Source organism: Sitophilus oryzae, unplaced genomic scaffold, assembly GCF_002938485.1.
Source record: "Sitophilus oryzae breed Bouriz unplaced genomic scaffold, Soryzae_2.0 scaffold_1869_pilon_pilon, whole genome shotgun sequence".
NCBI lineage: Eukaryota > Metazoa > Arthropoda > Insecta > Coleoptera > Curculionidae > Sitophilus > Sitophilus oryzae.
Window position 1 is genome coordinate 125,558 of NW_022146578.1, and position 25,348 is coordinate 150,905.

Here is a 25,348-nt window from a genome sequence, read left to right on the forward strand (position 1 = left end):
TCAATTCTCAATTTTAGTACTTTTAACAGTTTTACACCACAATCACGAAAATACTGTGTGAATGAAAACACTGTGTAACAGATAGAAAAAAATATTTCTGCAATATTTCTACCGATAATAAAAAATAACATTCTGAAAATTATCTAAAAATAAATCGAAACGTCGATCTAAAATCACTTTTTAATTAAACCTGGCTCGGGAAACAAAAAAATATTAATGAAAATTTATAATTATCTTTGTTATTTTTCAGGATATTTTTTCGAATAACTAACAAAATTCAATAGATTCTCAAAAAATCCCTGTGCTAAAACTTTTATTGAAAAATAAAATTTACGCTATTGAAAATAAGACAAAAAAATCATCAGTTTAAACGCAAATATTACTGAAAAACAGAGAGAAGTTTTTGAAAGTTTTGAATTTGAATCAGAAATGTGAAATCTATTCACAATACGAAAAGTATGTAAAAATACGAAGTTGAATTCTCATGTAAAATTTATATGAAATATTCTACAGGTGGTTAAAAACTTTGAATTAATAAAATATTTTATTTTATGGGGGGGGGTGTCATCCCCCGATTTGTTTCAAATGGGAAGGGGGGTCAAGTGGTACCGCAATGAAAAGGGCTTTCTATTCTCTATACTTTCCTGATTCGTTTTTGAAGATCGGTCGAGTTGTTGGGAAAATATGAAGGATTGAAATTTGAAAAGTTTTTTAAACATTTATCAGAGTAATTGATAAGGATAAATTCCTTCGACCAACCTGCTGTTTTTTCTTATTATTTCTAGATGTTTGCAATCGGGTTGCGCAGATATTCAATGAACGCCATCCTGACAAACACCTTTATGGCAAAATTGTTCGCCAGTTAGTAGCAAAATTTCGCGAAACTGGTTCCGTTATGAATAAAAGGAGGCAGAGGGAAAATCCTGTAGTAAATGAAGCTATGGAGGTATTCGTATTGGACCAAGTTGCCATGGACAGTATTCTGAATACAAGAAAATTAGCCAATAAGACCGGCGGGAATAGTACCAAGTTTCCAAAGGATATTAAAAAACACAAGTTCCACACGAACAAAATTCAGTTGATACAAGAACTCAACGAAGACGATTTTGATCGTTGCTTGCAATTTTGTGAAGCTATGGGTGAACGAGTGGCGAATGATAATAATTTCCTATTTAATGTGTGTTTTTCGGATGAGTGTACTTTCTTTTTGAACGGTGTAGTTAATCGACACAACTGTCGGTACTGGGCTGAGGACAACCCCAGGGTTTTTCACGAGGTGCGCACACAAAAACCCTCAGAAATTGAACGTGTGGGCTGGTATTTTTGGAAATTCTATTGTGGGTCAGTTTAACGATATTGAGAAGAACTTCAACGTACAAGTCACAGAACAGCTATCTAGCAACTACCGCACCTGATCGTTCAACGTTGTGGCAAGTGAAAAAATGCGCAAACATCTAGAAATAATAAGAAAAAACAGCAAATTGGTCGAATTTATCCTTAATTATCATTTACTCTCATAAATGCTTAAATAAACTTTTCAAATTTCAATCCTTCATATTTTCTCAATGACTCGACCGATTTTCAAAAACGAAGCGGGGAAATATAGAGAATAGAAAGCTCTTTTTATTGCGGTGCCACTTAACCCCCCTTTCCATTTGAAAAAAGTTGGGGGATGACACCCCCGCTTAGAGGGTTGAATATTTTGCAATCATTTTTGGGGCAAAAGTTGTCCTCCTCACAAACAAAATTGACGTGTTTCTGGATTTTTTGAAAAAATAAATACCCTGGCCGTTATGCCTTGCGGAACGTTTTCGATGGGCCACCCTGTATATAATTCAAGTAAACTTGGTATTTAGTAATCTGGACCATCTATTTTTTTTTAATCAAAAAGTAACGAAATAAAAACCGTTTTTACTAGTGAAATAAAAAAGTGGGTTTCCATTTAAAAAAAATGATTTATGATAATTTCTTATTATATATTTCAATTCCATGACAGCTACGGCCAATATTATATGACATTCAAACAATTTAAATTTTGAAATAGATAGCCACATGTCTTCTCTTTATGTCACATTGGCTGTGGTAATCACTAAATTGGACGTTTAAACTATACAATTTTTTTTCACAGTTTGTTTCCTCCAAAAATGTTATTTTTTTTTCTCCAAAAACGGCTAATGTTAGGTATAGAGTTTTGATATCATAAGTCATAAGTCACATAAAATTTTACAGAGAATTTAAGTTTGTAAAAAAAAATATTTAAGGAGGTACCTATTTATAATATGAAAGTTGCTATCAACTTCCGGCCGCCATATTGAAAATATTTTTAATTGATAGATCTCATTGTGAAACAATGATGTGTAAAAAATCTGCGATCTAGATCTTCTAGCTCTCTAGAATCTTCTAATGCACGCTCAGCCTGGGACACCCTGTATATGTTTATTTTATAGAACGCCAAAAATCCACACTGGATGAAGAATTTTATTTCTTTACTACCTAACGAATGAAAATATTCAGATTAAAAATTACTGTACTTAAATCTAAACTAGTTCTCCTTTTAACAATACGAATATTTTCGAAAACGGCTATTTTGACACGCAGTTTCAAATAGCCTTTGATTAGAACTATATTTGGACTGTGTATAGTATTAAGCCTTAAACTATAATTATCGTACTGGCTTACAAAGAGCGTGGTGAAGGGTGGATGTTATGATTTGTAACGTGTTTGTTTTAGAACTCGTCAACATACGTATAATATGGCCTGGTTCTATTTTCGTTTGAGTTTGGAAATATCGTTTATTCCTTCCGTTCGGTTTTGAAAACTTTTCAACATAAAGCTCGCCACAGAATTTGAAATGTAGCTGTTAAAGTTAAGTAAAAATATAAGTCTAAATTGTGAAATACGTATTTGGAAAAATTACATAGTAGCTGATTTATTTTCTTTCGGACAATTTTTATTTACCTAATGGACAAAAACATTTATACCATATCGACAAGAGACAGACTTAGGTCGGTATTTACATGTCTAGAATCTAGAAGTGAATCGCTATGGCGATCTTGTAAATCGGAGAGAGGAAAATGTGAAATATTTATTACATAACCACTTAATCCGACGCTATATTTCATGCGCTTGGGAAATACTTACTGCTCTTTTTTGTGCAGTACATCTTATTGTACAGGGTGTCCCATTTTCGTGTTTTACAGGGTTTTTTCGTTTATGAGTACAGATACAAAGATGCAGCTTTCACATCACTATGCTACATTTTATGAAACTAAAGATGCTACTTTCAGATTTGTCCTAGCCCACTTAGTTCATGAAATACAGTTGAGTTGATCGCTTGACTCTCGGATGAGATGGCTATTTCTTCTTTCTGATAGTTCCTATCTAAGATAAGTTGTACGCATTTTTCAATAGCGTAGATTTCGGCCTTAAGGATGCTGGGGTCTTGGTTATCCTTATAACTTTTTGAAAAGGTCCCATAAAAATTGATCCAGCTCCCAGCGAAAATCTAGTTACGCCACTGAAAACTATTTGAAAAACTCTATGAGTCTCAGTTTTCACCTTTTCAGATAAAGATAACCGAGATACGAAGGGGGTCGAAAATTTTTTTAAAATTCACCCTGTATTTCTGGAACTAAGAGAGTTAGGACAAAGCTGTGTGTAGCATATTTAGTTTTCTGAAAAAGTAGCAAAGTAAATATGTATAGTGAACTTGAATCTACTCATAAAAGAAAAATCTTGCAAAAAACATGAAAATGGGACACCCTGTGCTAAGGGTATTGACTGTACTCACGCACTGTATTGAGCCCACCCTGTATATTTTTGTTATAGCTTTACAATGTAAAATATTTCTTATAATTAATATCAAAATTAAAAAAACTCATGCTATCTACAGTTTTAGTTATTTTTGTTTAATCAAAATTTTCCTAAATTTGCAATATTTTTTTAGAATATTTTACTGGGATATTTTTACTATTTGTTGATACCCACGCCAAGGCCTATAACAATATATAAATATGATTGAGTTTCAATCTCTTTGTATACGAGTATTTTTCAGTTTCCATTGATTAGTAAACTGGCACGTTTATTTTATATTTCCGTTATTTTTTAAATATTTATCGAGGTATAAAAATAATATTTTTTGGGAAAAAAACAAATAGAAATGATATAAAAACCAAGTAAAGAATTTTTTGCATATGCAAATAGATAGTTATTTAGTTAATCAAAATATATTTAGATGCATCTACATAAATACATCGGGGTACAAGCATTGGTATCTCGGAAAGCGTAATAGATAAGAACATGGTTAAATTGAGTCGATTATTTATTAGTATATTATCTGATTATTGGCTATTGAGTGGTACTATTGAGTGGTAATAAGTTTGTAGCTCAGAAACTATTAGCTAACTGGAAAATCTAAAAATACCCCTAAATAGCCAAAAATCACATAACCCTGATAAAGTGGCTATGAGATTGTGCAATTAGTTTTTCAATTTTTTCTAAAAAGTAACGACAGGAAAAATAAAATGGATTTTCAAGGCCAACTTATTTTATGAAATACGGACCTGCGTTTTTTATTTCAGGTTTTGAAACAATTCAATTTTTTTTCAAGTTTTTACAATTGAGTCTCCTGAGTACCGACGTGCCACCCTTAATATATTTTTTTGTTTTGGGTACTTTAACAACACTATTTATACTAATTTCAAGTTCCGCTCTGGTTTTTTAAATTACTTTGGCGACAGGTCCAGGAACCTCTCTGGCCATTATACTGCTTTATCATTTCCAATCCATCCAGGGAAATGATTTAAAATTAAAAGATTAGAAATGATTATATTATATTATATTATATTATATTTTGTTATATTATATTATATTATATTATATTATATTATATTATATTATATTATATTATATTATATTATATTATATTATATTATATTATATTATATTATATTATATTATATTATATTATATTATATTATATTATATTATATTATATTATATTATATTATATTATATTATATTATATTATATTATATTATATTATATTATATTATATTATATTATATTATATTATATTATATTATATTATATTATATTATATTATATTATATTATATTATATTATATTATATTATATTATATTATATTATATTATATTATATTATATTATATTATATTATATTATATTATATTATATTATATTATATTATATTATATTATATTACTAGCGTGTACCAGCGACTTCGTTCGCGTCGAATTAATCATTTGTAATGGTGATGATAAAGCAAGGGAAGAATTTCCATTAAATACAAACTGGATAAAATTTTCTCACATTTATGTCAGCATGAGAAAAAACAATATGGCGATATTATTTATTTTATAGGAGCATTCTTTTTATTATTTTATGGTATTTTAATTTTCCATATTCAATATTTACCACACTTTATTGCTAAGTTTTAAAGCTTATCAATATTGTTACGATGAATAGATTAAATATTTTAAAAAACCAGAGCCGGACTTCAAATTAGTTTAAATTGTGTTTAACTGTCCGAAAGAAAAATCTATTAAGTGTGGCATGTCGTTGTACTCAGGAGACCGCATTCTTTCAAAACCTAATATAAAAAATGCAGGTCCGTATTTAAAAAAATTAAGTTGGCTTATATATCTCACAAATTATCAGCTAATTTGAAAATCTAAAAATGCTATAAGGTAGCCTGCATAAAGTGACTATGAGAATGTGCAATTAGTTTTTGGGTTTTGTAAAAAGTAACGACATAAAAAAAATAAAACTTATTTTCAAAAAAAAAACGTTTTTTTTTCAAATAACTCAGCTATTTATTATTCAATTCTCATCATTTTCGATGTTTTGAAAAATATCTATAGCTGCCAAGTCGTAAATTATCAATTACTTATTGAGGAATTTATAGAAGAAGTAGTTTTCACTAAAGAGCAAGGGAACGCACAAAATCACATTTTTTTCTATTTTTACTGACGTTCGACAAGCAAAACGATCCTTTAAGGTAGCGGTTTTCGAAGCGTTTAGCGCAATTAGTAAAGACGTTAAGCGCGTCAGATGATAATACTTAAATCGTTAGTTAAGTGCGCGCTAAGCAAAAATTGACGTCATATACGCTCAGCGTGTAAAAGCGCTTACCGTTTTCTAAGTTACAGAAAGGGCCCAAACTGATATTGACACCTGATACAGATAAGAAAAACAGGCAAACACCAGCAGAAAGTAATTCCAGATAAAAATCGACGGGTAGAATATGTCTGTAAAAAACTGCAAATATTTTTTTTCAGTTCAAGCATTTGCTTAAACCACTGGAATTCTATTCTCAATTTACTCAAACAGAAAATATAAAGCATGCTATCTGTACTTCTCGATACAATTTAACCAATTGCAACGGGAATTAAATTTATGCCAGACAAACCGACACAAAGTAAACTCCAATATGAAATAGCATTTATTCAACCGAAACACTACTAGTTTCAGGGCTCGTATGAGATAAAGTGTAAAACAAAGTCTATGCTTGCGGTTCGGTTTAATGGAGTTCAAAAGCCCGACGGCCATATTTCGAAATTTTCTGGTAGATTCGGTTAATCGAAAGGTCCGTTACGAACACAAATACCGATAGAATACCGATAAAAATGCATTCTCGTGCATTTTTTTTGAATCAATTATTTTTGGGATCAAAAATTCCGTATATCTAAAGCATGAAATATCGTATACATTAGTCACAAATCCAAAAAAAAAATAAAAAATTAAAACACAATTGCCAATACATATGTGAAAATAATGTCCTTTCAATCGATTCAACTTCCAGTCATATTTTTTAATATAGTACAGTGACATACAAGAACAATTCCGTATTTCAAAAGAATGTTACAAAGATAGACATAAATTTTATGAAACTATATATAAATGTCTTCAAAAGGCCAAGAAATACTTGTTTCCTTTTCATCCGTCTTCCACTCTTCAATATCAATCAACCTCTAAGAAATTATATATTGCTATAGAAAACGGGAATTTCAGATTTGCTGTACACAATTCGTTTTGCCAGCTGCACAATTTTCAACATCTATCGCGAAATAACTATATATTATATAATTTAGAGCGCGCGTAAGAAATAAATAAGAGGATTTTTTGCCACATAATATAGCATGAAAGTTTTCGTGCTTAAGAAACATTAAGCTTTAAAAAGAAAACACCGAATGCTTAATACGCCTATAAATTTTATACTTCTCAGATTTGAAATTAGATATGATGAAGAGAGTGTTTATAAATTATGTTTCACAAATAGTGAAAATATATTGAATGTCTCAAACGTTTATTTTCCTATTTTAGAATTAAACATTATTTTACTTTATATCCTCATATAGTTTATCAGAAAATAGTGATTCCGCAAATATCAAAAGATCAACAGTCTACGATGCAGTCTGCGTCACATTCTTTGGTAGAAAACTAAGATAAAAGAACAGGAGCCAACGCACTAATTTATAGCTTGAACCCAACACTTTGAACTACAAATAGTAATAATATCAATAAACCAGTGAATTGAAAATATGATTTGTTTTGCACAAATACTAAAGGCTGGCAAAGGTTAGTCTTGGGTCGAGATTTCCGTATGTAAGAAGAGTACAATGCGTTTATAATGTACTGAACAAAGAGAGGTAAAGAGCAGTCTACTTTATGGTGCAGAGACTTGGCGAATAACGGAAGCCAACCGAAAAAAACTGGAAGCGGTAGAAATAGATGCCTATAGAAGAACCTTAGGAATTTCCCGAAGAGATAGAGTCCGAAACGAAGAGATCCAACAGAGGAATAGAGGGATCTTTGGCAACCGACATCGAACGCCAACAACTTATGTGGTACGGACATGTCCAGAGGATGGATGACACATGACTTCCAAAACAAATTATGCAATGGATACCCCAACATCGAAGAAAACGTGGAAGACCTAAGAAGACTTGGAAGGAGGGTGTCACAAGAGCAATGAGTGCCAGAAATCTAAGCGAGGGACAATGGAACGACCGGAAAACGTAGAAGTTAGGCATCGGACAACGTCGCAAGACGTTCTAAATCGATATATATATATATATATATATATATATATATATATATATATATATATATATATATATATATACAAAGAGAGGACAGTAAACACGTTGCCAAAATAAATTATAAAAAAAATGACACCCTAACGATATCCTTATAATCCCATTTCAGATGCTCAGAAACATGTCTAATGATTTTATCTAGTTAAAATTATGTTTAATGATTTTATCTCTTGAAAAAAAAAGTCTTTTAAAAATAAGCGGTTTGCGATCGTGATTTTCTTTACTTGATAGGGAAAGGCGTATCGGCAACGCCCCAACAGCACACCGTCGCGTCGCGTCGGTCGGTCGCATTTCTCCCACTCCGACTTAATAAGATCCCTATGCGATTTACTTCCACACATGTAAATGCCGACCCAAAAGTAACAATTGCCAGCATGGTATATTGTAAAAGTTATCACTTTTTTGTAAGAATCGGCTTGTGCTGCGATTGGATTAAAAATAATATAATAAAATTTAGCCTGCCTTTCTCTGATATCTGCCAAATTTGACATTCGAAGAAATAAATGATTAAAACATGTCGTATTTACTACCAGATTTTGAAAAACTTTTTTTAAAATAGTTGTTCTTTTATTCACAAATTAGGAGCAAAATATCTAATGGTAATTCGTTTGTCTGTAAATACCCCATAGTTTGTAATGTAAATGTAGTTTTAAAGAAAATAAAAGTTTTTTCAGTGGTTCTCAAAATGTAGGCAAATTTTTTTCATATTTTCAAAGTAAAATAACTCGTCTATTTTGGACTTTTTTGGAAAACGGTAAATCCTATATATACAGGGTAAGTTTTAAATAAGTACAAATATGTTTAGAGGTAGTATATTTCGATCCCAGAAATACGTCTATGAGTTTTTTTGCGAAAAAAATTAAAAATTTGGAATTTTTTGAAAAAGTTTTGAGATTTTTTTTAAAAACTTAATGTTAAAATAAAAAACAATGTCCAAACCACTGTCTAAAAATTCTTTATTCGTAATCTGTTTCGGCAATTCCGGTGGTTTGGACTTTGTTTTTGTTTTTAACATTAACTTTTTTACCATGGGTTTCCATGGGTAGAGTTTTGTTTACTTTCACAAAGTGGTGTGTGAAAGTAAAGAAACTCTACATTTTTCTTACTTTTTTGTTAAAAAAAATAGTTTCAGGATAATATGAGAACATAGATTAGTAGATTAAATTTACAAGAAAGAAAACCCCGAAATTTTTTTCAGAATTTTCCAAAAAAAATTAATTTTTTTTTTCGCGGAAAAACCTCGTGGACGTGCTTGTGGGGTCAAAATACAGGGTGGTCCGAACTGTATTCCGGAAACATATTCTGCACATGAAAATAAGTAAAAAAGTTCGTATAAATGTACATATGTCCTAAAATGCTTAGTTTCGGAGATGTGTCAGGTAAAAATCACTATGAGTAATGGTTCTCGAGATATTTGGAATCGAATTTATCAATACCTGTCATCATTGACATAAATTAAGCATGTTAACTAAATAGTTATTAGACTGAAATCAGAAACTGTTGCTCGTACCGATTTTTACCAAGAGACATATTTTACGTAAAATGTCACGGAAATATATATTTTTTGGTTAGGTTTTGTTACTCAGTAGTTTTATACAGGGACGGACGGAAAATGATTACTCTTCAGAACAGTTAAAACACATGTAGGTGGCGCCCATTACAAATAGGACTCATATTGACATAAAAATGAAATCCTCAAAAAACACCCAGACACCAATTTTTATCTAGATATCGACATATATAATTGAGAAATTATTTGGAAAAACCGGAATAAAAATGAAATTTCTATACCCTGTATCTCTGAAATGAAGCATTTTAGAACATACATTTATACAAACTTTTTTAGTTATTTTTATCTGCAGAATATACTGCCGAAGTTTCCAGGATACAATTCGGACCACCCTGTACATATATTTCCCCCAAAAAAAATTTTTACTTATTTAAGACTCGCCCTGTATAATGTAACAAACAGAAAACAAAAAAATAAACAGAACTAAATTAATTTTCCTAACATAATTTTTTAAATTAGAAAAGCATAAGATAAGAGCTTAAATTCAAAAACTTAAAGCCAACAAAGTTCAATTACTCTTAAACTAATTTATCTTCCACCCCTTACTAACCGGAATAGAAAGGAGAGAAAATTAGGAAACATAATCCATTATAAAATCAGCCTATAATAATAACCTTGCACTGCAACAACAGCGGAAACATCTCGAGTTTAACCTTTATTTCGTAACTCTATTATTGGGAGCGAGTTCTATAATAACATCTAAACAATTGACCGTATTTTTCTTTCATTATAGATAATGCGAGTCAGTTATATTTACCTACAATGCGAAGACGTATTTTAGTAAAACAATGGTGAAGAAAATGTTTTCTTTTCAGGAAAGGCTCCTTTTGTCAGTTCTTCCGAGGCACGTGGCGATGGAAATGAAAGCCGATATTGCTGGCCAGCCGAAAGAAGAACAATTCCACAAAATCTACATTCAAAGGCACGAGAACGTAAGGTAATATACTTTATATAAATCTATCAACCATAATTCATAAACTCAGTTTTGTATAAACTTTAGTATTTGGCTGATTCTACAGTGTTAATTGAAGGGTTGTTTTTTACCTTAAGTTTAAAACACCCTGTGGAATAATAATTTCGTGGGTAATTTTTCCTAAAACATTATTTTTCGATCAGAAACTCCTCTGAGCGTTTTGTTTTTGGACTCATGTCAACACAATGTCTTGGTTAATTTTAACGAAATGAACCTGCCACCAATAATTTACTTATCTTTTCATTACCTTATGATGTTATTTTTTAATATCGCGAGGTGACTATTGTCGTAATACCACATCAACACTGCATTAGAATTTTATATTAAAATTTAAGAAACATTGAAAAGTAACGATGCAGGCTTGGTGTTAATAAATATTTGTAACACTAACAGAACTAAGGATATTAAAAAACATAATTGTAATAACTAAGGGTACAAACAAAGAAAAACAACTAAAAAGAGTAAAAAATACTCTAATACTTTGTATTGCCTGTCCCGGCTGCTATAACTGCCTGTAGACGTCGGTTCATACTGCCAATGAGGCTGCAAATATACAGGGTCATTCAGAGTCATGAAAACCCGGTATATTATTTTAATTTTCGAAACTACTCACCCATATCACAAATTTTTTCTATTTACTATATATATATTTTATATTTTACTATATATATTTTATATTTTTCTATATACTAACCTATACCAATCTGAAGAATAACATCAAAAATGTAACTTTCGTTGCACGTCATCAATGACACCATGCGTCATCTTATGGAGTTTGCTGGTGGTCGTATTATGATGTGCAACGAAAGTTGTTTTAATTCCCCTATATACAACATTAGACACTATATTATTTTTTTTCCGATTTAGCTGAAATTTTGAATGCGCGTATAAGTAATTTAAAAAAAATGAAGGAACACATTACTAAAAATTGTATTAATCAATAATAAATATGTAAAAAGTAAAGATAAATATGTAAACATATATGTAAAAATTAAAAAAAAAACATTAAAAAAAAGTCGCCTGCCTTACTACGGCTCCAACATCATAGCAGCGTAAAGTCCTAACACTTTAACCACGCGGCCACCGAGGACTTGAAAGATTCTATGTAAAATTCTTACTTAAAAGATAATGTTTAGTGAAAGAACTTTTTTATTTATAAACATTTATTTAATTCTGTTTTTAGTATTTGTTCTCCTAGCGGCAACATAGATACATTATCTGTAAAAATTTCAACTGTCTAGCTATAACGGTTCATAAGATAGACCTTTGTGACAGACGGACGGACGGACGGACAGCGAAGTCTTAGTAATAGAGTTCCCGTTTTTACCCTTTGGGTACGGAACCCTTAAAACAAAATATTCAGGAGACTGACTCAAAAATAATGTTTTAGGTGTTTTAAAGATAAGGTAAAAAACAACTCTTCGATTAACCCTGTATAAATACTAAAGTACTAGTGTCAAATACTAAATTTTAGAATAGACCGAGTTTACAAATTAATGTTTATATATTCCAATACATTTTGTTAAAAAAATATTAAGGAAATAGGGCTAAAAATAAAAATAATATATCACTTTAAATTTTTTTTCCGTTGAGTGTTTTTGCATCTGTGTAATAGAATTTTCAGATAATTGTATAACTTAGTTTTGGGATATAACTTATACTAATCCTACCTTGGAATCACAGAGCCTAAAGTAAATAGAGAAAAAAATAGGTATATCGTTTATTAAGAAAATTAAAACTAATGTTTAATAGTAGGCAACATCTTAAGCTAAGACGAAGCACCAGTTCTATTAAAAATAAACTTACTAAAACAACTAACTACTTCACCCCATATAAACGAACTCTTCCCCAAAAGACATTTTTATTTAACATAACATCTGATATTTATGCCTGTAATTAATTACATGTTGCTGATCTTCTCTGCCGCTTCCTTATCCAGTTTACTATCATTAATTTTAGAGGCCGCATCATCACGTCTCTTCGAGCTAAATATATTATTTTAGAATTTTTATTCCGTTTTATTGTATCGCTTGGTCCATGTTGCTTTATTTTTCTCATAAAACACATTAAATATTTCCGTAAAAAAAAACACTAATGTGTGACAGCTAACAACAATACAAAAAAATAATAAGATATAATAAATTTATATCAGTTTATTCAAACTGGAGTGGTGTTTTCTTAATCCTTATTCATTACAATTATATCCCTAACCCCTGTAATTATATTATCGAATTATAATTAAATAATTAATAAATACACACAATTATCTCTAAGTTAAAATGGATTATACAACAATATTTATAAATATTTTTTTATCTACAATTTAGTTAGGTTAAGTCTGAAAAAAATATCAGTTGTTTAACATCTAGACCCTTAAATGTTAGAATTAAAGAACATAAAGATTATTTAAGAAAGGGCTATTTTCACAAATTTAAGATTTGTCAGCATTTATGGGACACAGGGCACAGAATAAATTTTAATAACGCCAATATTATAATGAAAGAAGCAATGGCCTCTAAAAGAAAAATAAAAGCGGCTTTCTTAATTCAATCTAATAAAAGTAACTGTATTGCGCATGCATCTGTAGATGTTAGTAATGTATGGCAATCGCTTCTTTGATTTTAATTTTTTTTTTGTTATTTATAAAATTTATAATAAGTAGGTTATTACATTGACTATGAAATACAATATAACTGTTATAAAATTATGATAGTAAGTAATATCATTGTTAACAAATAAAAGTAATAACTTTCTAATAATGTTGTTAACTTTTAAAAAAATCTCCTGCGTTTAATTAATATCGGAATAGCATATTAATAAGTAATTATATATATCTGAAAATTATTAAAATACATTTTAAATTTATTAATATTTTGCTGCAAAATACTTATTAAACTATTTATTTAGCCGTATAATTTTTATACTTTTTAATAAAAAAATGAGTTTCATAGTTTAAGGAGTTAAGAGCAAAAACTATTGGAATTTATTAAAGCAATAAATAAAAATGTTATTTGCAGGAAATAAATGTCACATAAATTGTTCCTTAGGTTTCTCTTGCAGCATACTTGTCGTTGATATATGCAGGCGCACGATTTCTCCTTGCAGTTTCTAGTGGCGCTATCTTTCAGCGATTTGTAAAGCAGAATTTAATATATTTCACCTCCTATAATTCTATTTTTAAAATACAAATTTTCTAAAGATGAATATATACATATTCTATTAATATGAATATAAATGTATTTTTTGTAATTTATGGATTATGCCAAGTTCGTTTGTATAAAACGTATTAAATAATGTAAATAAATTTAAAAAAATACTGTAAATAAATAATTTAAAATTAAAACTAGAGCAGGGTACAGCAAGGCAAAACCTGTGCAAAGTACAGAGACTGGCATGTCTGTGCCAAACTGCATCACAGGTGCCAAGAGAACATGTCGAACAGCAGCAATGGAGGTCATTCTAGACCTAATACCACTGCACATTGTCGTCGGTACTTATTCCAATGCGACAATGATTAGAATGGTCATTGACGGAAACAGTACTGGGAAAATTTTCAGGTCAGAGGCTGGGAACACCCTCAAAAAGAAAATTCCACTTCTCCAACTCCCAGTGGATGACATACCAAGAATTTACAACTTTGAGAAACACCTCACTGTAGTATTGAGTAATAAAAAGGATCGGAAGAAAGAAAGGCTTACTCAGCATATAAAAGACCATACCATCACGTGGTATACTGATGCTTCCAAAACCAAAGCAGGGACAGGGATAGGAGTATTTGGGCCGAAAACTAAATACTCCGAACCAATGGGTACCTACCCCGGTATCCTTTAAGCAGAAATTTACGCTATCGAAAGATGCGTACAATTTATCTTAGAAACTATCGAAAACAGGAAATTGCCATTCTATCCGATAGTCAAGCAGCACTTAACGCGATCAACTCAGTAACCATCAATTCGAAGTTAGTCAAAGAATGCCTAGAGAAGCTCAACAAATTAGGTAAAGAAAATAAAATCCTCCTACTCTGGGTACCTGCTCACCAAGGGATAGAAGGCAATGAAAAAGCAAATGATCTGGCTAGGATATGAGCGAACACTTCACTAACTGGACCAGAACCGTTCTGTTATCCAAACGGGAACCAACTGAAAGCAGAATTAAAGAATCTGGAAGACTCCATACGTCACTTGGAATGGGTGTCCTCCAACGGTCTAAAACACTCGAAAAAGTTCCTCAGAACTTACGACCGAGAAAAAATCAAAGGTTTTCCTTGATTTAAGTAAAAACAATCTTCGGATTGTCACGGGGTTTCTAACAGGACACTGTCTCCTCAACGAACACCTTAGTAGGCTGAAGCTGAGAAACAAAGGCGAATGCAGATTCTGTGGGGGAAATGGGGAAACACCAGAACACCTTATCACTGGGTGCGCCAAGAACAAGACCATTTGTGCCATGAACTTTGGTATGGCTGATGTCGAAGATGGAGAGCTGGCCTCTGTGGAGCCGTCTCAGATACTGGCTTTTGTTAAAGCCCTGAGACTTTATGATGAGTTATAACTCGGTATAACCCAAGAAAGGGGAACACAATAGATCTGTGAAAAGTCGCGGTGATTAACTCCCCTCCTTAACATTCTACAAAATCGCGAAAAAAAAACCGTAGACGTGTTTCTGGAGTCGACATACACTACCCATAAGAATATTTATACTTATTGAAGACTCACCCTGTATTAACAGAAAATGATACGAGTACAAAATAGTGACGATACATCAAATAACCTTAGTAATAAGTTTTTATCTTAGTATTATTATTTATTATTTTATCTTTTTATTTAGTTTTTTTTCTTATTTTTTTTATAAAAAAGCTGTTATCTGTTTGAAAACTATAAAGTGGAGTATATAGTCTGTGAAACGAATAACTTTGAATTTGACAGTTCCCGCGGACTTTCTAGTGTTAATTTTATTAGGTTAGCAACTTGCGGCCATGCATTTTTCTTTGTTGCCTGATATTTAGAAATGTCAAAAGCTAATGACATTTTACTTTTGACAATTATGACATTTCGTGTTGATTTTTGCAAGAAAAGGAAGGACTGTTACTTCTTTTATTATTTTCCTTTTCTATTTCACGAAAGTAAAAAGAGTTACCTATCTGATTCGTTCAGGCGCTCAATTTAAAGAATATCAGTAACTTTTTTGATAGAGAGATTTTATATTTGTCATGTTGGTAAAAAAATAACGGTCAAAATTCGTTAAAAAAGTTATTCATTTTATAGACTATACTATAGTTTTAAAGTATAATAATCATTTTAGAATAACTTTCTGGGACAGATATACAATATGATCGAAAAAAACTGTATCACCAAACTACAACATATATTATATATCCACATCTAACTGTAACGTAGTCTTCAATCGATTACACAGTATAAAAATAAAATCAATTGTCTTAATGCGAAACTAAATCTTAATAAAGCAAAAACGTGATCTAATATTTCACACTCTATTCCAGCATCCTGTTCGCCGACATATGTGGTTTTACGACCCTGTCCGATCAGTGCACCGCCGAAGAGCTCGTCCGTCTTCTAAACGAACTGTTTGCCAGGTAAGCCCAGCTATTTACTTTGTAAGTTGACCGTTGCCCACACGGCTAGAATACAAACACGAAATAAAAGAAAAGCTCCGTAAATTCGCTAGCGGAAAAGTTTGCGATCGGAAACTTATGAGTGTTGTTTCCGTTATTAGTTCGAAACCTTATAGTTCAGGTTTGTCGAGTTAGGGGGCATTGTTAGAATTGGACTAATTGATTATGTTGGAAAGTTTGCTTTATGAAGAGACAATGATTTATCGTTTATTTTTGGTCAAATCGGTGGGAGCGGATGTAATTAATTGATTTGGTTCATGGAATAATTCTGCCGGCACAGAAAATAAATCGCTAAATTCAAATATTGCTTCCCAAAACAAATCCCCATATTTCTTTGTACTATTATACAGTATGATCGAATAAAAACGGCGTCAGCGATGGCTATGAAATGAAAATCGCTGTCATTTTATATGTAAAATTATATGGGAAATGTCATCGATCGTGATTTCCAAGCCAACTGGACTCGATCATACGGTATTTCATTTCGTTTTATTAAATCTATAACTAATTTTCTTTAAATTGAACAAAATTTAATTTTCTTCTTATCTTATCACTATGATAACAAAATAGAGGCTGTACAGGGTGGCGCCTCTTATACGCCTCGAAGGCAACCAAACCAAACCAAACCAAACATATGTAGGTTAATTCAGAGAAAAAGTTAAACAGGGTGAGACAAAATTATATACAGGGTGGAGCACCTCATTCGCCTCGGTTGATTATACGAAAACGGAAAGATGTAGAAACAAAATATTTTAGGGGTATATGTGGGGAGACAATGTGCACAATTTAAAATTATTTATAATATACAGGGTGTTTCAGAACTAAGATCCATACCAAAGTTATATTTTTTCTTATGGAACATCCGGTATTTTATTTCAATTTTGGATTCTTGGGCCCAAAAAAAGGTATTTATTATAAGGGTTAAATATGTTTAAAATCTTTGGTTTTTGAGATATTGAAAGATATTTAAATTTGCATGCTACAATAGAATAGATTATTAACACTCTGTACATTACTTTTCAGAATTAGTTCTTGTGCTGAGTTTAAAGGTAGAGAAATAAACTTTACAGAAAAATGTTATTCCTTCCTTAAATATATGCAGGGGTATCAAAAAACCTACCCCTAAAACAAAGACTTTCCTAGATATTTTCATTTACATGATTTGATCTGAGTAGATCTTTATTATTTGATAAAATCTATGTGACTGTGATATGTCTGACGTTACTTCAAGATAGCTGTCTAATTAGTCCAACTTTAATAACTAGTTATCATTTTGTGTCATTTAAAACAAAAAAAAAGTCTCAGAAATGTTTTTCTTATATATTTTAAATTGCTCAATTTTTAAAGAAACACATAATGATACTTTAGCTTTCTTCATTTAGATTCCCACAGCAGAAAAATATTGACCTAATTAACTATTATCAATAAATAATTCAGAATTGTGCAGTATTTTTGATTTGAATTATTTCAGAATATAAACGCGATGAAATAGATGCAAGAAATTACAATATAACTTTATTTATTAATCATTAGAGAAAAGTGTAGCGTAATATTTTAATTGCGAAAATGATTGGCTGGATCCTTTGACTGGACTAACGACTAACCGGAAATGAAAAAAGTAGCAGCGAGTTTTAATGGAAACATACAAAAATACTGAATTAAACCAAACATCGAAATTAGTTGCGATTTAGAATATCTTCTTCTGCTATTAAAATAGTAACGAGTAAAATAAATCCTACTTTAATAAAAGAAAGTGTACATTTACTAATGGGAAATGTTTTATATCTTTAAAAAACTGTCAACTTTGTTTGACTTACTTCCGTTTATTTACACTGTAAGTCGGTCACTTCAAGATAAAAAATACAAAGAAAACTAGACGACGAAAGTTGAAAAACTTGTAAGACTCGATTGATTCCATTAGGACCGTGAAGTCTTAATCAGGTTCTTTTGTTGAGATTAGGAATAGTGTTTGACTTGAACTGATTGACTGTATTCCAAACTTTGTTGAACAGTTTGTTAATTCAAAATTTTTCTAGACTTATATCATTACACTCCGCGTTGTTATTAATAATAATTTTATAAGTAAATATCAAAACAAATTTTTGGATACCTTTTATGCATGAAAAACATGAAAACGCTAAATGTATAATAATCATGTATGTATGTGTTATGTATAATAATTTCGTATAACTGTATATTTTTTTCTGTATATTTTTATATAACTGTCAAAACTATTATGAACATAACCAACAAAAATAATTTGAAGTTTTATTTTTAAAACGTACCATAATTTTCATTATTCACTACCATTACTCTTTTTATCATATTATTACAGAAACATAGTAATTATGTACCGGGTGCGTCTCAAAAGTGGCTCAACCCTATAACATTTTTTTTTTCAGATAAAAAAACGAGGTTTGGTATGTTAGTATATGATATAAATTGGGAGTGAATAACATGTTCAATTGTTTTTGGCCGCTTCCTGTTTCACCGGAAATTATTGGAACTTTTGATTTTTAAATGACACCCTCGCTATTTTTTTTACTTTATTCGATAGAAACTGACACTCTGAATAGAATGACATATCATATGTCAACTTTTGACAATTTTGCATAGGGTTTGTTTGAAATTGTAACATGCCGTTCATAACGACAATTTGACTCGAAATACCGAGTATGTAGTACCAAATTATTCATAGAAAGTGCTTTTTCCAAATATGCTAATGACCCACCCAAAATGATTAAAAATCCGATTTGGGCATTTTTTAGCCGGTCAGAGCAAGACACAAAAAACATTAGACGATCAAATATATTTTTCTAAGGGTCCTTGATTAAAAATTAGTACTTTTTATCACAGCCATTAGCACTCTAGTAGAAATTTAAAATAGGAGCGAATTTTTTTTACGGCGATTTTAAGCGGAAATGTCAAAAGTTGAGATATGATATACATACATAGATACTGCCATTGCTCGCTGACGAGTATTTGACATGCATCAGAAGATGGTCACGCAAGGCGTTTTCTTTCATGGCCTTTTCTGTGACTGAAAAGCCCGATACGTGATGTTATCTGTCTACCACACTCCGGAAATTCAAAAATTTCATTGCTTTGTTGCCACTTAACTTTTTGGTTGTCGCTGTTAACTGAGTTTACAATTCTTCTCCATTGAGTTATATTGTGAGCTGCTATTTCCCACTTATTCTGCATGTAAATCCCCTTTAAGTTTTCGTGGAAAATGTCCTTGTATCTTTTGAGTTGTCCACCTGGCCTCCTCTTACCGTCTACAAGCTCACCGTAAAGCAGTGATTTTGATGTGCGGTTTTCTTGCATTCTGCATATGTGACCAGCCCATCTTAGTCTGGGTTTTGTAACCATGACTTCAATACTCTCGCAGTTAGCTTTTTCAAGAACCAATACGTTTGAGACATGATTGATCTATTTCATTCTTAAGAGTTGTGTAAAGTGCCTCTATTGCAACTTATTTAATGTGTTCATGTGTCGGCGGTACGCCACCCAGGTTTCGCTTCCATATAACATGGTGGGGATTATTATTGCTCGGTACACTGCAAGTTTCGTTTTTGTACTCAAGTCATGATTGTAGAAAACCCTGTCTTTTAATTTCCAGAATTCTCTTGAGGCGCTGCTAATCCTGTGCTGAATTTCAGAGCGATATTGGCCTTTTCCGAAATCAATTTTTGATTTCGGAAAATATATGATGTCATTCTATTCAGAGTCTAATTTTCTAACGAATAAAGTAAAAAAATACCGAGGGTGCCATTTAAAAATCAAAAGTTGTAGTAATTTCCGGTGAAACAAAGTCAATCAATCCTGATTTATGTCATATACTAATATACCAAATCTCGTTTTTTTATCTGAAAAATATAAAAGTTTTACGGGTGAGCCACTTTCGAGACGCACCCGGCATATAGTAGTATACTATGTTATCTGTGATATTATGTATTTAACAATGTAAATTGCATCAATTGAATGAATAAAAAACAAAACTAGCTTTCCGTTTAGGTATTAATCAAGCATCGCATCCCCTTTCGTGAGAAAAAACAATTCGCGCAAACCGCACTTTATATTTCAACTTTGCCCATAAAAATGTCTTTTCCTTTTTAAATGTCTGGCATTTTTATGACCGCTTGCCACCCAAACAGGTTTTTTGTGCCTCGTTTCGCGGTTCGTGAAATAAATTACGGTCTGATCCAGATCATTTCTTTCCTAACGTAATATATCATTCTTTTCAGATGTGTAGCATGAAACGGTTTTTTAACTAAATACTTTTTTAACTAGTTGAATGTTTGAATTTACTAAACATACACGTTTATAAATACTCAGGTGTACCGAGTGCGTCTCAAAAATGGCTCATTCCTATAACATTTTGATTTTTTCAGATAAAAAAACGAGATTTGGTATGTTAGTATATGACGTAAATTATGACTGATTAACGTATTCAATTGTCTTCGGTCACTTCCTGTTTAACCGGAAATGACTACAACTTTTTTTAAATGGCATCCTCAATATATTTTTACTTTATTCGATAGAAAATGACACTCTGAATAGAATGACATATCAAATGTCAACTTTTGACATTCTCGCAAAATAAAATCGTATTTTAAATTTAGAGTTGCTGTGTTGAAAATACTAATTTTTAATCAAGGAGCCATGAAAAAATAGATTTGATCGTCTAACGTTTTTTGTGTCTTGTTCTGACCAGATAAAATATGTCCAAATCGTATTTTTAATCATACCACAATTTTTTCAAATGAAACGAGGGCGGCTATAAGCATATTTTGAAAAAACAATACAAATAATTTGACACCACACACTTGGTATTTCGAGTCAAATTGTACAGTTATGGCCATGGAACTCTAAATTAAAATTTAAAATCCTATTTTTTTTTTAATTGAAAATGTCAAAAGTTGCCATATGCTATGTCATTCTATTCAGAATGTCATTTTCAATAAAATGAAGTAAAAAATACCAAGAGTGTCATTTAAAAATCAAAAGTTGTAGTAATTTTCACTGAAACGAACTTTTATCGAAAATAATTGAATACGCCAATCAACCCTAATTTATGTCATACATTAACATACCAAATCTCGTTTTATCTGAAAAAATAAAAAATTTATAGGGGTGAACCACTTTTCAGACATAGCCGGTATATCGATTAATTTTTAAATAATAACCGGTTTATTAATGATTAAGTAAATAATGTCTATAACTTTGTTGCAGATTTATTTCTTCAAAAAAAACTTCTGGGTATTTTGCCACTAGAAGAATATCTACAAAATAAAACAATTATTTTTTAAAGACCTGTGTGTTGATCCCACGGAGACCAATTTGTCAGCGGTATTTTACTAACAAAAAAAATTTGCCAAACGGGCAGCAAGATGCTTAACCTTTCAGGAGGTGTATCTCCTCCCGTCGTCGGAAGCAAAAAAACACAAAGAACAAAGAAAAAAATATCTTGCTGAGGCATCTGTGGAGGGTAGTAATGTATAGCTTCTTTTATTATTGCTTCTGACGATGGGAGGAGATATACCTCCTGAAACGTTAAGCATTTTCTTGTTTTACTCTTTCTTTTCTTTCTTATTAATCTTAAAATAATATCAGAAATTTTTTAATCTTTTAAAAGTCCTTAATCAAAAAAATGCTAAATTGGTTGAGGAATACCGTACTAATATTTTTTTACATACAACATCGACTATAAAATATTTGTCATTTTCATTTTCATAATGCTGATATGCCGTCTATCAGCCGACTTTCTACCTTGAAACTGATTTATAGCAATATTTCTCTTCGATTTACCTATACCATAAATTCATTATTAACGAATTTGAGGTACAGTGAACTACCGAATACCGTACAACGCGACATCCTGTCCGACTACATTATGTGGTTAACCTCACTACACAGCAAATAACATCTAAACTGAAGGCAAATTCTAATATTGTAACAATGAATTTAAAAATCTCCAGTTTGAAATCGTATCTAAACATAAAATCCTAATGAATCTATATTATATGCTTCAAATATATTTTAACTTTCCGATATCGTAACAAAAAATACTAATCTGTTTTTTAGATCAGATTTTTATACAAAGTTTACTGGGTTCAAAAGAATGTGTAGGATTGCTATAGAACACCGCAATTATGTATTACGTTTTATTGCTGTCCAACTTTTTTATCATTAGAACTCTAAATATTCTTAATATGAATAAAGAAAAAGAAAAAAGAATTGGCAAAAGCCACACTTTATTATTCAACTTTTTCGATAAAAATGTCTTTTTCTTTTTAAACGCTTGCACCCACACAGTTTTTTTTTGTTTTTCGTTCGACATTTCCTAAAGTAATTTGCCCTCTCTTTCAGTCAACTTTCAGTCTTCACTCAAAAATTGCCAAATTATAAGAATTATTTTGATAAAACACGGTTTAGTTAGTTGTATGCTCATTAAATATAAAAAATAGAAGCCATTTATGAAATACCATACATTCAAAATTCAGTGGACACAGTAAACTATCATTACCTTATGAAATTAATTTTCAAAAACAGCTCTGTAAGAATGTACAAAAGCGTGTGCTGTCTGTAATAGAGTGACCACCATATCCCAATATGTTATGAGTAAAATGTATATCAAATTTTCATAAATCATAGTTTAAATTGATTTTTATAATTGAATAAGTGACAATTAAATTTTATATTATTATTAAATTAACATATTATATTACTATAACATTATATATTATTATTATAATATAACATTATATATTATTATTAAATTTACATTAAATTAACATTAAATTCTGTTATTACTATAGCTTGTTATATATTTATTTCCTAACGAATTTTATATTTAACCAAGATCGTTCATTGTTAGTATGCGCTTTTTTTGAAAGAGAAATTCTCGGTCTATTAAAAGTTGTATCGTTAAAATAATAGCAACTGATAAACAAAAATATACACAAATATTGTGATGCCTTGATGTATAATTTTATACGAACTTAAGTTTTAGAATGGCTCGTAGCCTAAATAAAATACCTATGACAATTTACATCTAGTGCCGCATGTGTTTTGTATTTTTATATTATCATTTTACTATTATTTATCATTTACTTAATTTTTATTTTTCTATACATTACTATAAACTCTGAAAATTGCTAAATTTTATCAAGTTAGTTGACTACCTATAACTGTTGGATTATTAATACTAGGATATTAATAATTATAAAAAAATCCCCTGTTAGTGTGTTTTAGTATCGAATTTAATAAATAATATATTAATAAAAATATAAAATTAAAATCACCTCTAACAAACCACCATCCCCTAAAAGTATACCCAAAAGACCACCCCCTGAAAAAGTATACCATAAAACCCAGAATTAAGTATTAATTTTGATAGATTGTAACAAAATTAATTACTATATCAGCCTATGCCCATAAAGAGTCTCAGGGCTCAAACGCACAGCAAAAAATCAAATTTTTGTCTTACTTTTATGACAGTAAAGATATTGAACAAAATGCTTCTAATAAAATGTTTTTATATCGATTCAACCAGTGTACGAGTTTGTTCTAAACGACCCGTCAATGCTTACTAAATATATCCTTTGTATTCTCCGCACGTGCGGAAATAAACATCCAAATGTATTGATATTTATTAAAATAACTGTGCGGATATGGGTACCAGTATGTCTGCCAAAAATACCAATTCCCAAAATTAAATATATTTTGAACATCACTTCAGATTAGATTTCGCTGATAAATTATTATTATATTGTTTAATTCATTCGCATGACGAAATATTAATTTAACGATTCTTTAATTTGAAACTAATATAATTATAACTATTATATATTAAAATGACTATATACATATATGTTATTAAACATACATTAGTATATTTGCATATGAAATATAATCAACTTGCATAGTGAATTTGTTAAAGGATACAAATTATAAAATCAAAGTATAAGATATTTTTAAATCTATTTTTTTCTATATAATTATCTATAATATTATGAAAATAATACTGAGATATAGTAGAAATTAGAACTTTGCATATCTACTACATTTGTCATTGCTTATGTCAAATATTTAGCTCAAATACAAAATACATACAATTCCTGTCCTATAAAATAAATCTTATTTATTTTTATGTCATCCCAACACTTTTTAATAAATATATATCAATCATAAATTTAGATAAAATTTAACCAGGGTATAACATTTCATACGATAAGTGCTCTCTGAAAATGAATATCATATATAATTTTATTTTTTTGGCAGTAAACATCCAATTTCATGTTAAAATATATGCAATTTACAAATATGAATTTTTAAAATAAATATTCAAATTTGGCGAGTGGACGATAGTTTCTCGACAGGGATAGATAGAGTAGAAGCACGCCGCGCCGTGTGCAACATAGAAAAAAGATAAATGTAAGTCATTGATATTTTGCGACAGTTTCGACAGTTATTCACGTATCTACTTAAGTATATATCTTATCTATGATAGGAAACAAGTTTAGATTGGAATGCTCAGCTTGCCGCCAAAACTTATAATTATTTTGGAGCGCACATACGTTGTAGGGCGCTGCTATAGCTAAGAACAGAAAACAAGAACAGAAATAATTTTCTCTTGTCAAAGTCAGAATCTTCAAGAATTATAAAATCTTTCAGAATTACCTTTTAAACCGCCCTCATTGAAAGAATACTTATAAAAAATGTTTAAAGTGTCTATTTTCAAAGTAATTATTGCTATCTTGTAAGTTTAATTGAATGTTTATTTACTCAAACCCATGATAATTGTGAAAAAGTGGCATTAAAAACTTAAAAATCTATGTGAACTGTGAACTACAAAATCCATCGTGGATCGTGGCATAACGTCGGTTTTCAATGTTTCATAGGTATTTCATACATGTCCTTATATAAAATAAGGTTTCTTATATGCAACAAACTGTATTTTATTTAAAAAATTAAAAGAAAATAATAGATTTGAATAAATAATATTTGGCGACATAATTCCGGAAAAAGCCGAACCGCTCCGAAATTAT

General features: G+C 30.5%; 1 protein-coding gene across 1 annotated transcript in view; it reads left to right on the forward strand.

Annotated features, from left to right (window-relative positions):
• The window catches only part of LOC115883289 (adenylate cyclase type 6-like), a 171,493-nt gene that overhangs the window by 75,899 nt on the left and 70,246 nt on the right, over window positions 1–25,348 (forward strand). Inside the window, 2 exon segments of the mRNA XM_030901619.1 lie at window positions 10,506–10,627; window positions 16,164–16,256. Coding sequence (XP_030757479.1) covers window positions 10,506–10,627; window positions 16,164–16,256 — 215 coding nt within the window.